Here is a 16707-nt window from a genome sequence, read left to right as displayed (position 1 = left end):
GCGAATGAGAACATGATCTATGGTATAGGACCCTTTGACACAATGGGACAATTCAGATATTTGCAATTTGCTGATGACACACTACTACTTTGCAATGCTACAGAGGACCACATCCAGTCACTAAAGCTAATTCTCTACTCCTTTGAACTATTAACGGGTCTCAAAATCAACTTCAATAAATCCAGCATTGTTGGATTAGGTATAACCAAAGCTCAAATAGAATCTTCTCACTATTGCTTGGATGCCAAGTAATAGACCTTCCCATTTTTTATCTTGGCCTCCCTCTAAAAGACTCGTCTATAAAGCTTAGAGATTGAAACTTTCTATTAGAAAAAGTAGAGAAAAAGATAGCAGGATGGAAATGGCAAGTCCTTTCCATTGCAAGAAGACTCATTCTCATCAACCACGTCCTCAGAGCTGTGCCAACATATTAGATGTCAATATTTTCCATCCCTACAGGAATTGTTCAAAAGATTGATATTTTGTACCGCAACTTTTTATTGGGTGATCATAGGCCCTACAACAAAATTAAGTATCTTGCAGCTTGGTCACAGATATGTAGACCAAAGAAATACGATGGCCTGAGTATTATAGACCTTAAAATAGTCAACCAAGCAATATTGGTGAAGTAGTGGTTCAAATTTTTCTCCCAGTAAAGTAGACCATGACGAGTTCTCATTTACAACATATACTACTCTCGAAGATTGCTAGGTGAGCCATCTATCCTCTTGTCTAAAAAGGCTTCACTATTTTGGAAAAGCATCCTTAAACAATGGGATCTATTCATGCATTGCTCTAGTCCTATAATTGGAAATGGCCACCAAATCTTCTCCTGGTATGATAGGTGGAATCAGAATCAGTCCTTAGCAGAAAGGTACCTCAACTTATTTCTTTTTGTCAAGGATCAATACATGTCAATAGATCAATTCCTCAGTGTTTACCGGTGGCTAAAAAACTTCCGACGGCCATTGAATTATGCAGTCACAATTGAACTCCAACATTTACATGCTCACGTTGGTTTGCCGAGATTATTAAATCATGTTGATAATAGGAAATGAAAATGGAGCTCATCTTTCACTGTGAAATAGTGCCACTATTTCCTAAGTCATGGGGGAGTCTTATCACGTTTTGGGAGAGTAATTTGGAGACTATCCATTCATGAGAAAATGAAAGTATTTAATTGGTTGTGCTACCACAACAAAATTCTTACTACTGAAAACCTAAAGAAGAAAGGCATTGTCGGCCCAGCATCATGTCCATTATGCTCAAGCCACCCCAAAAAACTAGACCACCTGCTGCTATCCTGTGATATTCAAACCAGGTATGGAGTGTCCTAATACAAAGATTGAGATCATCACAACTACCAAACAATGTATCTGACATTTGGTACAAATGGAGAGATTCTTGCTTGCAAAATAATCAGGTAGAAGTACACGATACTATCATCTCAGTAGGTTTCTAGGGCATTTGAAAGGAGTGAAACAATCGTGTCTTTCAATTTCAAACCTCAGTAGCATTTGAAGTTGTCAAGCACATCATCTTTTTACTATAAAACTGGACTTCTTCAATGCAAAATATAAAGATGCAAAAACTGACAGCTGCTATCAACTCACTCGGGCTCTAAATCTATGTTTGCATATTCATAAAAGCATTTGGAGTAGAGGAGCACAAGACAACTCCTTATTGTGACCCTTTGAAAGGAGGAAAACACTTTCAAATGCCAGGTGATCACTCAAAAGGGGCCCGCTCTGAAGATAATATGCACTTTTTGTACTTCTTTTGCAACTAAACATATGTAACGCTGGGGAACGTTTTGAAGGCATCTCTACCTCCCTATTCCCCCTACTCATCCATCTCTATTATATACTAAACAATATATATATTTAATATGATAATGTAATGGAGGAAGTAACTTCCTTCATTCTCTTTCAAAAAAAAAAAAACTTAGTTTCCTCATGAAAAATAGAGAAGCGACACATAACAGAGAAATGACAAATCATGGTGCAATGTGAAAAGAGAAAACAGAGGTTTCTTATCATTATTGTAGGAAGCTATAAAGCCCCTTGCGCGGGGTAAGAGCGTCCATACACCATATCCTAACCGCAATGTAAATTTAATGGACTGGTTATATAGGGGATACGCGGGCAGATCAAATAGGCTGAAGGGAATGATTGGAAGCTCGAGTAATTATGTTACCACGGAAGTCTAACAAGCCAAGAGGCATCTAAAGAGCATCAGCCAAATCAGGCTTAAAAGTCATCCAAAGTACAGACCAAGTTTCAAAAGATGGCAAGTGTAGGTCGAGCGAAAATTGCCTATCTGAAAGGCCAACCAGTTCTGAAGGTTGCCTATCTAAAAGGCGAAGTCGGTAGAATCACTAAAATGGAAGCCAACATCCTGTTAGCTACGGTATAGAAACATAATGGATGCGACAGATTCACAATGTAAAGGAGCAAATAAAAGATATCAAACAACCGTAGGGCGATGGGTGAAGAAATACATCTAGTGCTTCGTTTATTAGATCTATTTCTAGTACGGATGTGTTTTGGACCCAGAAGATCCACCGAAGACAAATAGAAAGAGTGCATTCATCACAAAGAACTAGTGTATATCCTCCTCTCCCAAGATCCAAGCTTCTGTTGCAGCCTAATGAGCTTCAAGAGCTACAGGGCCTTGCATGATTAAAGGATGCAATGCCTTTTGTTATTTTAGATATATCATTAGGCAGAACCGCAGAAGGAAAACAGCCATTTCATGGACTAAAATGGTGCAGGGTTCCTACAATGCACAAAAGTTCACATAATTGCAACAAAAAAAGTTTACGGAATCAGACCACCTTCTGGAAACAAAAAGCACTCAGAATACCCTTCTAGTTAACTTATGCCACCAATCCTTCCTTACAAACATCACAACTGCATCATTTCAAATTGGGTGTAAAATGCTTGACAACAATATCCAAGCAGGAACAGAACTCAGGTTGGATGCAATGATAGTTTCCAATGGGAACCTTCGACTCACAGAGCGATCACCAGGACTGGTGGGCTAATTTCTGGCTATAAAGTGGCGATGCTAATGTCGAACACTGCTAAATAGATTACAAAAAAATAGTCCCAAATGTATGTACGTCTCAACTGGAAAATTAATCACCAACATCACACTTTGCGTTGAATTGCTGCAGGTTGAGCATTGCATCCAGTAGTGCGCTCCAACACAGATGAATAATTCCATGTCAACCATCACCGTCGGCTAAGTAATTTGTGGTTAAGCTAACGTGGAGGTTATGCAAAACAACTTCCTAGACAAACATACAGCTATAAACAACAGTTGAATTCCCGGTTTTTTTTTTTTTGAAAAAAAAAACTAATTTTCTAGGGTCACGGCGAGTTGGTCTGCTTCTTCAAACATATTTCAGATTTACCTTTAGACGTAACAAGCTCTAGAGATTGAAAGGCTAGATAAACATAGTTTTACCCCACACAGAAGTACTTTTTTCTTTTTGGTAACACCGAAGTACTTTTTTCTTTGTCAATAAAACCAGCAAGTTATGAATTTGTTAACCTCAAATTTTTCAATACTACTTTCCATCATGAATTGGTTGCTTGCTATGAATAGCATTTCAGGGAGATAAAAAGATATGCATGATAAATGAATTTTTTTGTGACGAGAAGAAAATTCTAGTAGAAAAATAAATTTGACAAGGTCCTGGAAAACAAATGAGCTATCTATTTCAGTGAGGGCTTACAAACATCAGCTATGCCATTTGCCTCTCTACACATGGAACTATGATATCCATATGTATATTGCAACTATCATTATATAGCTAAAACAGAGGCCAAGCATCTTCTGCATCTAATCTTGAAATTCAGATAAACTTTTTATAACTCCAATCTATATGGTACGTGTTCATCTGAAATCAGTTTCACTCTTTCTTGCTGTGAGTTGAATCCTTATCATCAGGAAGAAGAAAGTAAAAGATTGCAGATTCACTCCATACCTGCTCCCATCCTATTCTGCAAAATCTTCTGCTGAAAAGTTGTCAACTCTCCTAATTCCCAGTCACATCTTGTTAGGGTGAGTTCCACAATGAAATCATTTAACTCAAAACCAATAATCTTATATCGTAGCTGCTTGAATTTTGAGAGGCAGACCAACTTAATTAATTGTGTTCTAGCAATAGACATTTGCTGCAAGTATTTGAATCCATGATGCAGGCAAGATGCCTGACTCAGTCCCATTCCCATTAGCTGAAGTACACATACCATCCCATAAACAGGTTGTGAAAGGTAAGGAACCAAAGTACCTCGAATTTGCAGGTCTTAGAATACTGAAAAGATTGTGGACTTCAATTTTTGTTAGCAGTGTGTGTCATCTACCAATCACTAACTTCTAGTCTTCAAAATAAAAAATGGAAAACTATAGGCAGTAGGAAAAATTCATAAAGTCTACCTTATCATGGTTACAAAGGAATCTGTACCCATGTTCACCTAGGGAAGGCTAATTAAATGTGGCAATCACCTTTTGATATGTTAATTAGATATGTGACAATCACCTTTCGTTCACTCTTTCCAGAATCTGAATTTGATCTGTCAATAGATATGTGACAATCACCATTTCTTGTTGCATGACTTGAGCTTTAAATTGCCCTATCATTCAAGCTAGTATCTCAAGGGCACATCAATGTCTCCAGTTGGGTCATGTTCAATAGCTATCAAGGAAGCACGTTTTATGCATGATGGATTGTTACAATAGAGAGCCCCTTGCTAGTTCAAACCAAACGATACCCTGAATTGGGCTTAGAAAAAGTGGATCATGAAATACTTACCATTAACAACTGATTAATATGAATATCTAAGAAGTAATTAAAAAATGGCAATGCCCAAAAAGAAAGACCAAATTCCTAAACAATATCCAACAAGATCAAATAAGTGGGAAATAAAGCTGCACAGTAGATGTGATTCGCTAGATAAAGTATGACCTGAGTTCTGATGAGCTGTCACTTCCATAACCCTTTCTCAGTACAGATGCAAAATTCTCCATGAGCTTGCTTACATTTTTCCACTCATGGATTGGACTTCAATTTTCAAATACTTAGGTGCAATTTCCATAATAACTTAAAATTTTCTGTTCCACCCTGTTCCATCATTATTTATCTTTTACTCTTTTATTCTTATTCAACATTCTGAACTCCTTGACTTGTTTCTAACTAGAATATGATGGAATGCCAACTAAACATGAGAGTTCCTCCTTGTTTTTCCTCTCCTTTTTTTCTGAGAAATTTGGTGGGGATCCCACCCAAAAGGGTTTAAAGCAGAGCTAATGCTGGATGGCAACTAAACATAAGACTTGCTGGTAATGTTAGCAATGTCCAAAATTTTTTGTCAATATACAATAACATGATTGTAGGATGTAAGATGTAAAAGCCACTGCATAAGATGCACAACCCTTATTTTGCGAGAAGCTATTTTGAAAGAACCAAAATGTTGCAGAATAAATGCTCATTTTCTCCTATTCACGCATCTAAAATTGGGCCTTGTATATGTAAACAGCTGATGTAACTCCTACAATACCATCAATTACCAGTTTCATCCCTGGCAATTGATCTCAGCAAGATCGCTTAAGCCTATCAGATGCCCAGGATACTCTCACCATCTCATAGGAGCTAAGAGTGTTCTTGCACTCTCCAGTCTGCTGCAAACTTTCTAGCTTTATCAAGAGGTTCCTTCAAAGTTACGAAACTATATGAATACATCTATTATGTGCCTATATGCTCACAATCACAGTGGGTCAGAACTATTAATACCCCTATATCATTGCACCCACCTAATTACTTGCATGCTTTCCATGCTTCTGTCTTCTCCTTCAGTGAACCATGCATTCTCCTTGGGGCTTCCTCTTCAACTTGTATGCATCACATCATCTTTTATGCCAAAGGGTTGTCCTTAAATCTCACTTGTGCAGCTATGATCCTATCAGTGATGTGGCACCCTCATGCCTGCCGTACACCACGCTGCTTCAAGTCCCCTTTAAGAGGCACTTGAAATGATGGCCCCTCCGGTCGCCCCTGGATCCACCCCTGCCAACACCGCCAGGTAAATGCTCAAGGGCAAAATAAAACCAAGTATACATCTCTTGTATACACATGAACTCCATTGGTGATTTCTGAATTGACGGAACTTATTCAAACCTTATTACTCCTGTCTTCAATAACTTGAAGACAAGATACTTAGCCTCCTCTATCAATACAAGTTATACGCTCCCCTGTGTACCAAGCCTTTCAGTCATTTCATATATGACTATCTCAGAGAACATCAGCTCCTGGAGCATTCCCTTAGTCTTGTCCCCTTGACTATGATTAAGAGTGCTTATTCCCATATTCACAAATCGCTCTATTTGACCTGCCTTGTCCCAGTTGACAGCCCCATACTTCAGTTTTTTGACAAGCAATATGGAGCACCTTAGGTGAAACAATACAGAGAAGACTAGACTTTAGGTCTTTATCAACACATACCTCCCTGACTTTCTTGATAAGCTCCATCCTCCCCATCCTTGCCCAAACAGTGAACTCACCCTCTCTGGGTTTTGCACAATACAGAGAAGACTAGACTTTAGGTCTTTATTAACACATACCTCCCTGACTTTCTTGATAAGCTCCATTCTCCCCATCCTTGCCCATACAGTGAACTCACCCTCTCTGGGTTTTGCCTTCTCCATGCTCCCTAAATTTACAATGAAGACCCTAGAGTTATAACTACTAAGGATGCATGATGGTGAATCTTTGCTCTATCTATTTTTGCACTCCATACATGCAATGCTGAGCAATGGAGACATAACCAATACACATACTCCTAGATCAAGCTGGCGTGTATTGGCCTTTGAGCTGATCAGATCTGTAGTTTACAAGTTCTAAAGAATTTCACCTACAGATCCTCTAGCTCATGCCATGTATGTATAGATCCTCATGCATGCATGCATGCATGCATGCATGTATGTATGTATGTATGTATTTCTTGCATATAGTGCATGAAATAAGCATATGGATTATGTAAGTGGACCAAATAGTAATACCAAAACCAAATTAAGTCTGTTCACCTCTAAGTCCAAAGGTAAAGACTACTACAAACTTGGGATAATGTTGTTACTTAACAATTCCTTTAAGATAGATTAATCACTAAACTTGTGCCACATGCCCAATGCTGTAACTGACATATATATGGTAACTCCACTAGGAAAAAGAGGATACACAGCTATTCTAACTGCTGAAGATTGTGTTATGAATTCTGTTTTCCCATTAGATTCTTCAGAATTCATATGAGGGACATATTTCTCCAATAGTTAGCTTCATTGTGTCCTAAACTGAACCATCTACTTATGAAGCATTTTAAGCCTTCAACATAAAACATCGTTTCCAACTAAATTTGTTCCAATTTATAGTTCATTATAACCATCAAATTTCCTTCAAACTGCTCATTTTCAAATTGCCAAATATTCCAAGAAACTAAAGATTGCCAGCATTACGTTTGCCTTATACTATTTTGGTCCAGCAAAGGGGTTAGTGAGCTACCAAATAGAACCTTTGATCATCCTTGCAGATCAATGAAAGGGTTAAACTGAGGCAAAATCTGCCCTTGGGCCTCTAGCTATTTTAGAGTCCTCGTTTGGTCAGGTTTCATTTCATTATTGTAATATATCTTTTTTTCATAAAGTCATTGGGTCTTGATGAATAGACTATATGGTATAGTTTTGACACCTAATAGGTCTTCATGCCTTTCTGTTTCAACAGTTCTGTTTGAACTCAACTTATGCTTTTAAGAACACAAGGCTCTTTATTAGATGAAATTATCAGCAGTTTCATTTCCTATTAAGGAGTTGTAAAGGGATTCAAAAAGGTGGCCGTCTTATTTTCTGATTTAATCAGCTGACTGGCTGAGCAGCCTGGTGTTTATTTCTTAGTTGAGATGTGCTAATTAGGTAGCCCAGCTGAGTCTCTAAGGATTTGTGTTGACGCAAGGAAATCCAAAAGAAAAAAAAAAAAAAGAAAAAGCAGAACTTTTCCATGAAAAGAAAAGTTATTTGGACATATATAATAAGCTTTCCAAACTGTGAAATTTTCTCCCGAAACAAACAAATGGAAAATTAGATTTTCCAAGGAAAATAAGTTTTCCAAGCAATTTTCATGCAACCAGATTATAAATAGATTATTTCCTCTCTTCTTGTTCTTCTCTTCCCTTATTTCCTTCTTTTGTTGTCAATATTCTAGCATTATTTTGGTGTTTACTCTCTTCTTTCTTCCTCTCTTGTGATGGCTCACTGCCTTACGCAGCAGATCATTGCTGATTTCCAGACAAATGATATTTGGACGAGTTCGCAGCACAGATTGTTCTCTACATCAAACTGGTAAACATTAATGAGGCTGTTTTACCGAATTTACAGAGTAAAGGCTCTGCATTTTAAAAGCAACTGAAATCTGAACTAGCTTGCTGCTTATTGCAATCAAGTAATCCCCAATTCTCCCACGGGTTTGCATCAAATTTCCAATAAATTTGATCTTAAGGTCCATATCAACATAAGAAAATAAAATTCTACACAAAAATCAACCTACACTTATCATGCAATACTTCCGGTAAAAGCTTTTTATATTTTTAGAATGTAAAAAGAAAAGTTTATCTCATTAATTTGGGTCTGAAAGAAGCATACTACTACTCCATTCTTTGCTGAAACCTATACAAGGCTGGATTCAGAAATTCAAGGCCCTTTGAATTATCTATCATTAACACCATTTGAAAGTCCTTTGATCAAGACCCTCCTTGTTCCATTCCTTTACGTTTCTAAGTTCGTCTTTGGTATATGTTGCACATATCCAACCATTTCAAGTGGTTTTACCACACCTTTCTCTGATGGCTTCATCAATAACCTTGAGCTATATCCTCACCATAAATTCACCTCAACATACTTCCATGCTTATTAGCACTATTTATCATGCAACACACTAATATAATAATATAGCAAATTTTATAATAACCTTATAAAATTTTCCTCTCTTATCTTAGCAAACAACCCTTGCTAGCATACATCATAGACATCTTCATTTGCCTAACCTTATTCTGAAGAATAGATCTAATAGTGTCCTTGATCTATTACGCAATTATCATTCAATATACCAGTTTTTCATTAAAGTTGCCCCTCATATAATTTATTTTGTTTTGATGAACTTCAAGGACTTCTTCTCTAAAAATTTATCCAAGAACATTTGAATGGTATCCAACCTAGTTTAAATAGCAACTGCTGTATCATTAGCTGATAAGATGCATGTATCACTTCCTGGACACAAATTGGTAGTGCCTATCACTTCCTGGACACAAATTGGTAGTGCCTATATAGCTGCTATATCATTAGCATACTCCCATTGAGTACTCTCTAGTTGTTCCACAAATAGTTGATATTTTTTTGCTCTTGTATACACAACTATTAAATTGCCAAAGCATTGACTGGACATGCTATTATTTCTCACTGTTCACCTATGCCTTCCCCTCTACCAGAATGTCTTCACCAATTACATTAGAAGAAAGACACCAACGTGTTTCAAGTGGACCTTAGTCATTTCCAAGATAGACCATTTTAACTTTGTGAACTTCAGCTCATGTGCATATAGACAGTCATGCACATATGCATGTTTATTATGGGCAAACAACTAACTAATGTCAGCATATCGACCTAGCAAAAATCATACATGATACAGCATAAAACTGACAAAAGCAAGTGCTTAAGCCCTTCATAAGAATCTTTGTCGACATACCTTGCTGATTTAGACATGTGGGTCTGTTTTAGAATAGTCTTGCCAATAGTTGTTATGCACAATCTGCTATCACTGAAATGGACCCGACTGTAATAAACTAAGGAAACAAAAAACAGCTAGACACTATCTAATGATGAATAGAAATAACATCATGATTTATACATTTCTTCTATGGAGGAAGAAAAGGGGGCCTTGGACAAAAGTAGAGGCCAGTCCTCCTATCTTGAATGATCAAAGGAGGAATGTAACAACAAGTGAGTGGATTAAGCCAAAGCATGAATCTTCGTACTGATTCACTTTAAGAAGATAAGACAAAAATTTCTGCAGGGAAAAGAAAAAACTCTTAATTTCCGAAGTTGTACCAAATTATGGCGCTGATGACAAGTTCGAAAATCTGATTCTGATAAGAAGATAACCTCTGTATGTTATTTCAAATGGTACATATTGACAAATTTGATGTAACAGAATCAGTGACATGAAATAGCCTAAAATCCAAAAACTATGAATTACACTAGAACTTAATCATGCAGACATAAAACTAAAAAATGGAAGTTCATTAGAGGAGCATAAAAAAATGAGTATAACCATTCCTTTGTTACATATTACCTGCGATTAATGGTTTTAGATTCCATTAACACCATGATTAGCTACAGTTAGCATTTTGATCTGGTCATTTCTTCTTAACATTTTACCAGTATTAGAAGGTAAAGCAGCTTAAGCTCCACCTGAATTCAAGAATAGAACAGTTTACTACTTTATCTATCATCACAAATAATGCTTCTTAAGAATCACAAAATTCAAGTATCTTACTTTTGGACTATGCTCCACAAAGGCTATACTCAAAAAGAAACTCAAACACTGCAGCAGATACATATAATAAAGTTGAGGCATCAACAAGATTTATCCAGAAACACTGAATTTATTTTCTAGTAGCCCATCAAATTAAGGACAAGACAAACCTATCTGCAAAGATTAATGATTAAATGATATTTTAGAATTTCTAGCTACGTTCTGACTTCCAGGAAGTAAATGATTTACACTTAACATTCTGACACCAACTGTAATGTTCTAGAGACCCTTAACATTGCATTTGTCTACGTACAACTGAATTTTCAGGTGATACAATTTACAATAATAGTCACCACAAGGAAAAATCCTCATTTAAGTTGCTCTTCCAAATGTGATACATTTAATAAAAAACCTTACATACCAATGCTAAGACAGAAAGGAGAGAAAAGAAAAGGTGGAAAGTAGCATGCAGTTCTACAGCCTCTCATGCAATGAGCTCCTTTTGCCAGAAGCAAAGTCCTAAAGGGTAAAGGAACAACCAAATGCACAGGCTTGTCAGAGCATCGATAAATTGCTAATCCCCTGCACTCCTGCTTGTTTTATTCCAACGTGCCCAGGATATTAACGAAGCTCCTACCGTAATCATCCCATAATAAAGCATCCAGTCGTTTCTACTTCATCCAAAACCCAGTTATCATTGCCCCACAAACAAGACTAAGCCCCACATGTGGAGTAGAACCTAGATATTAAGATGAAAAGGAATTCACTTAACTGCAATGGACGACAAGCAATAGAAGTGGGCAACGTGGTTCAGAACTTCTGATACCTAATTTTATCTAAGTACACGCAGAAACTACAACGTTATAATCATTTCCCGCCTAATAACCTCTGGCCCTAGCTCAAGTAATCACAACAACAACAATGATGACGACAACGAATAACAACATTGATGATGATGGAAGCGAAGACCGTAGAAAACCTTACTGGATTCGTAAAATCTGGCGTACTTGATCTCTAATCTTAATTTCCCCCAAAACACAATTACGCATTTGATAATGTGAATAAAGAGGGGGAATGAAATACCAAAATCAATCTTCGCCTGTTGGAAAAAGCGTTAACATCCTCCTCTCGCCACCTCCTCTTCTGCTGCCCGATTCCAAATCCTCCACGTACGAGGCCGCTGATGGTGCGGACGGCGGCGGAGGCGGCACCAAGCCCACAGCCACCGGCCCCACCATCCGATGCATCCCCGGCTGCGGCATGGTCCGTGCAAGAAACCCATGATCATATCCCTCGCCGCCGCCCGTTGGCGAGCCAAAATGGCCCATATGCCTCTGTTGATAGTACTGCTGCTGCTGATGTTGCTGCTGCATGGCGGCCGTGATCTGCTGGTGGTGCTGCAGCGCGGCAACCGGCACGAACGGCATGTAGGGCTCCGGCCCAGGCCCGCGGCCAAGGAAGTGGTGGGGGACGGAGCTGCTGGCAAAGAGCTGGTCGGTGGCAGCGTCGGCGGCGGAGATGGGGCCGCCCGCTCCTCCGCCGGCGCCGCCGCCGGAAGAGCTAAGGCCCTGCATGCGCTTGAGGTAGAGGCGGTACTTCTGGAGGTGGCTGGCGACGTTCTCGCGGGTGAGGCCGTCGACGCTCATCAGCTGCATTATGGTCTTGGGGACCGCGTTCTTGATCCCCAGGTGGGCCACCGCGTCCACGAACCGCTTGTGGAGCTGCGGGGTCCACACCAGCCGCGGCCGCTTCAGGGTGCGGGCGGGCTCCTCGCCGGCGCCACCGCCGCCAGCTCCACCACCGGAGGAGGCGGTCGTGAGGTGGTCGGGGGAGTCGAAGTCCGGTGGCGGCTGGGAGGAGGGCGGTGGCGGCGGTGGGTGGAGGCTCGGAGCGGGGTGGTGGTGATGGAGGGAAGGATTAGGGTTAGGGTTGGAGCGGACGGTGGGGATGTCGAAGGCGAGGGCGAGGTCGGGGGTGATGAGAGTCTGGGAGAGGGGCATCAGCTCCTCTGGGCTTGGGAGCTGCTCCTCCCACCGCGCGAACCAGTTGGCCTCCTCCTCTTCCCTCATCCCACTCTTTTAACTCTCTTCCTCTCTCTCCCTCTCTAAAATTTTTCTTCTTCTCTTCTTCCCTTCTTTGCAGCTTTGGTGATCCAAACTGGATTAACTGACACCGGATGAGGAAGGGAGGAAAAAGAAGAAGATTTATGGGAGAAAGGAGAAGGATCGAGGAGAGCGAATAAGAGAGAGAAGTGGTTCGAGGTGGTGAGGGAGAGGGGTTCGAGGTGGATCTTTCTCCTTTGTTTTTGGTGTTTTCCGCTGATGCTCTCCGGGTTGGCCTCTTTTTCTCTCCTCTTTCTTTCTTTCTGACGCTTGGGAATCTTTAATTTGGGTATTGATTTACTACTGGCATGCTGTGATAGTGTGAACTGTGTGTGATGTATATTTTTTATCTCATGTTTTGTTTGTTTGTTGTTTTGGAATTTGTTTTTTATTTTCTCTCTCAGTTGTGTGGGCTCCTTTATTCCGGCTTTTGGGGGTGTGTCCTTTTGGCTGGCGGGGGTGGTTGTAACGTGTAAGGGCGAGCAGATCCTGGGGCCTCAGAAACTACGCTTGGTCTTGGAGTTTAATTACGGGCTTAGAGACTTGAGGTCTCCAGGCTGGTCTTTCTTGTCCTCTTGCTTGTGTCTCGGCACAAAACCGGCCCTAAATTGACAGCCACATAATAACATCTAGTTGTTGCATATTAAATCCTTTCGCTTTTTTATTCAGTTATATGCAGTTTTTTTTGGTAAAAAAGAAAAAAGATTAATTATATATGTAAAATATGAAAATTTTATGTAAAAATAAATCTAGTTATGCCTAAAAAATTAAAAATAATAAAATAACTAATTTTATAAAGACCAAATTTTAAATGACACTCAAAATGTTACATTTTGCTATACCATGATGGCATGATATATTTTCCTTACATTCGGCATAAGCTAACAATAGTTTACAATACACAAAAATATATTTAAAGAATATCAAAATAATTTTAAAAATAATATTTTATATATTTTTTGAATATAAAACTATTTAAGATGTTGTTATTTTTCTATATAAATGGTTGTATGTCATTGTTATAGCTTATAGCATCATAACATAATATATAAATTATATTAACCAAAATAAGAAATTACAGATATTGTTGTCCGTGGTGGAACAAAATTCACAAATATGGTACACCGAATAGTTTAAACATAAAGATATAAGTAATTTACTAAATAAATAAAATTTTGATTTTTGAATCATGTATAATCTTTTAGAAAGAGCTGTTAAATCAAGTTCTCATTTTGATGAAGAAAATATGAATACTTTATACATAGTTGAGACTGAAGCTAGTGGTGCTCCCTTACCTTTGGAATTGCATTGGCAGGCCTTTATATCCATTTGATGTTATTAAAAAATAAATTTTTATGCAATAACTTTTTTTATTTGATAAATCGAATGCTCAAATATTTAGCTAATAGAACCAATTTTGCCCTATACTTTGAGATGCTCCTCTCCGTTGATCAAGCAGCAACGTTGCTCGTGATATAGCTTAAGCCAATTAAAGTCGTTGGCTTGGGAGAGCAAGCTTACTTAAGCAATAGCAGTAAGGATAGAGGCATGTACGAACAACCACTACAGTAAGCATAAGTAGATTCATTGCTTATCCGAACCTAATTTTTCTGTAACTATTGTATAGTATACATCAATTAAAAATAAGTATAATTTGAACATATGAAAATGCTTGTCCTCATCTATTGTTTGGCTCCCTACTTATCTCATAACCCATTGAACCAACTAGTTACATCTCTCAGTGCATTCTTAACTTTGATACATGACACAAATGCTAAAATAAAGTCTATGGTTCAAAAGTGGGTTTGGATTTTATCTTTTACGTAGAAGAATGATTGATCTTCTTTCATAGCATCAATAATTAGATTGCATACAGTACAAAACTTTAAGGCACTCCACATGTATTCATACATCTGCTGTATAGCTCTCTAAGAGGTCATTGCATGATTGAATGATAGATTGCAGGAAGGAAGGTGAATCCTTTTTGTTTGCACAAGATACAATCAGTGTCCTTCCATGGTTGCTCAGTCAAAAGCCTGGGATAGGCATTTGTGGCCATATCAACAACCTTCAATGTCTTCATCCATCTGATGTATTTCCTAGCTACCCACCTTCTTTGGGATCCTGTTGATGAATTTTGATGGGCCGGATGAGACTTTATTTTTTTTTTGGTGTTTCTGAAGCTTGCTTTCTATTACTTAGCTCCTCTATGTATTAGTTTCTACCCTTGTAAACTCTGTTTCTTTATCTATTAGCCCTGAGCTTCCACCAAAAAAATATAATGTTTAGATATCAGGTAATTAGATTTGATGGCAGTTTTGATATTACGATAATTGAGAGGGGAAAATGAAGACAGCATGGACAAAAGACATCGTGGACAATAATGGGATTTTTGGGTACCTTCCCTGGAATCCAGGGAGACAGCCAGAATTAGTTGTGAAAACACATACTCTCAAGAAGTTGGCGATCCGAGGTGCCCAGCGCTTAAATGACCATCCTACCCACGAATAGGTCACAATATTTACCGCACTACCTAGTCTGACGACAAAATTCCAGCGTGCGTTTCTGCTCACCTCCCTAATTCTCACCGTCTAATCAATAAATTGAACCCAATCAGGCCTTTCGCTGGGACAACCAGGACCTTTGAGGTGTGCTATTTGTGCTGCAGTATCAGGCGCACCATTCAAAGACCGTCATCAAAAATTGGACAGCCATCAAACAAAACAAGACACAGCATATATGATATATATGGATATGTCCATCTTTTAATAATAGTCATCCAGCACTACACTAAATTTATGGTGTAAACTGCACACCGCAGAAGATCCATGCCCTTTCATAGATAAATTAGACAAATGCCTAAAGAGTGCTTCCATAGGGAAGCCACCATTGTCTTTTTATATATTGGGCCTAAGTGAATCTTGCTTTTGATTTGGCCAACAATTTGGGACCATAAAACAACACTTAGGGTTGGCGGAGTTCATTAGTATTATAATTGACTTCTAAATGAAAGAGACTTCCCCTAATGCCACTAAAAAGTTTTTTAATCAAAAGTCTACTAATTCATTAAAGTGGGTATAAAGAGTGTTTCCAATAAGGAAGGCATCGCTGTCCCTTTGCATATCTGGCCTAAGCCAATCTTGCCTTTAATTTGGTCAACAATTGGGGATCATTAAATAACTCTTAGGATTAGCAGAGTTCATTATTATTATAATTGACTTCTAAATGATAGTGACTTTTCTCTAATGACACTAGATAGTTCTTTAATCAAAAGTCTACTAATTCATTAGAGTGGGTACATGAGATCAAAGTTCACATATCCTTTAGAATTGTTTCATTAGATAAGATCATCCTTTCACTGACCTAATCAGTGTCCACAGCTCTTTCTAGATCATCCTTTCACTGACCTAATCTGTGTCTAAAGCTCTTTCTAGATCTATTTCTTTCACTTCAGAATTCAAAAAGGTTTGGTTCCTATAAGCCTAAATGGAAATAAAAAGTAAGAAACTTTTGACCAATAATATTCCAACTTAAAGATAGTGACATCTAAGAAGGAAATTTATGGGTATAGTAGTAGCATTTACTCCAACTTTAACCAACTTTTGGTTTGTCAGTTTGGCTCAATCACTTTAGGAGGGTGTTGAGCTCAGTCATTGAGCAAGCCAGTTCTCAACTTGCTTCAGAGTTTATATCATTTATCCATGAGTGAATGATAGTGCAAGCTAGTCATGTTTATAAGATCAGCCTAAGGACACAATTTATGCTTTGGATTCTGCTATCAATGCATGGATCTTGAGAAGTTAAATGATATGCCATGGGGAGGCAATGGTCGAGAAAAGCAAGGCAAGTCAAGTTGGTCATGAAGGCTCCAATAAACACCATTATTTTTTTTGATGGATCTGTCCCACTGAACACTGTATACACTCTTGGTAGCAAATCAATATTTGACAAATTCAGACCTTGGAATTTTTGACTGCTGTAAAGACCCAACTTCGAGTTCCATGCTAGTGGTGAGAATCTATG

General features: G+C 38.5%; 1 protein-coding gene across 1 annotated transcript; it reads right to left on the bottom strand.

The window, feature by feature from the left end:
* Nucleotides 1–10854: 10854 nt before the first annotated feature.
* Nucleotides 10855–12966, bottom strand: LOC105057832 (transcription factor MYBC1). Its single transcript, XM_010940538.4, has one exon. It carries the CDS (start codon nt 12649–12651, stop codon nt 11671–11673), a length of 981 nt encoding a protein of 326 aa, XP_010938840.1. The 5' UTR covers nt 12652–12966; the 3' UTR covers nt 10855–11670.
* Between the last annotated feature and the right edge of the window lie 3741 nt (nt 12967–16707).

The sequence above is a fragment of the Elaeis guineensis genome, chromosome 14 (assembly GCF_000442705.2).
Source record: "Elaeis guineensis isolate ETL-2024a chromosome 14, EG11, whole genome shotgun sequence".
In the NCBI taxonomy this organism is placed as follows: Eukaryota; Viridiplantae; Streptophyta; class Magnoliopsida; order Arecales; family Arecaceae; genus Elaeis; species Elaeis guineensis.
The sequence above is the reverse complement of the archived record's forward strand: the minus strand, read 5'-3'. Positions and strand labels throughout refer to the sequence as shown.

Excerpts from the sequence above, each read along its gene's own strand:
- LOC105057832 (XM_010940538.4), bottom strand. The coding sequence starts at position 12,651 with ATGAGGGAAGAGGAGGAGGCCAACTGGTTCGCGCGGTGGGAGGAGCAG.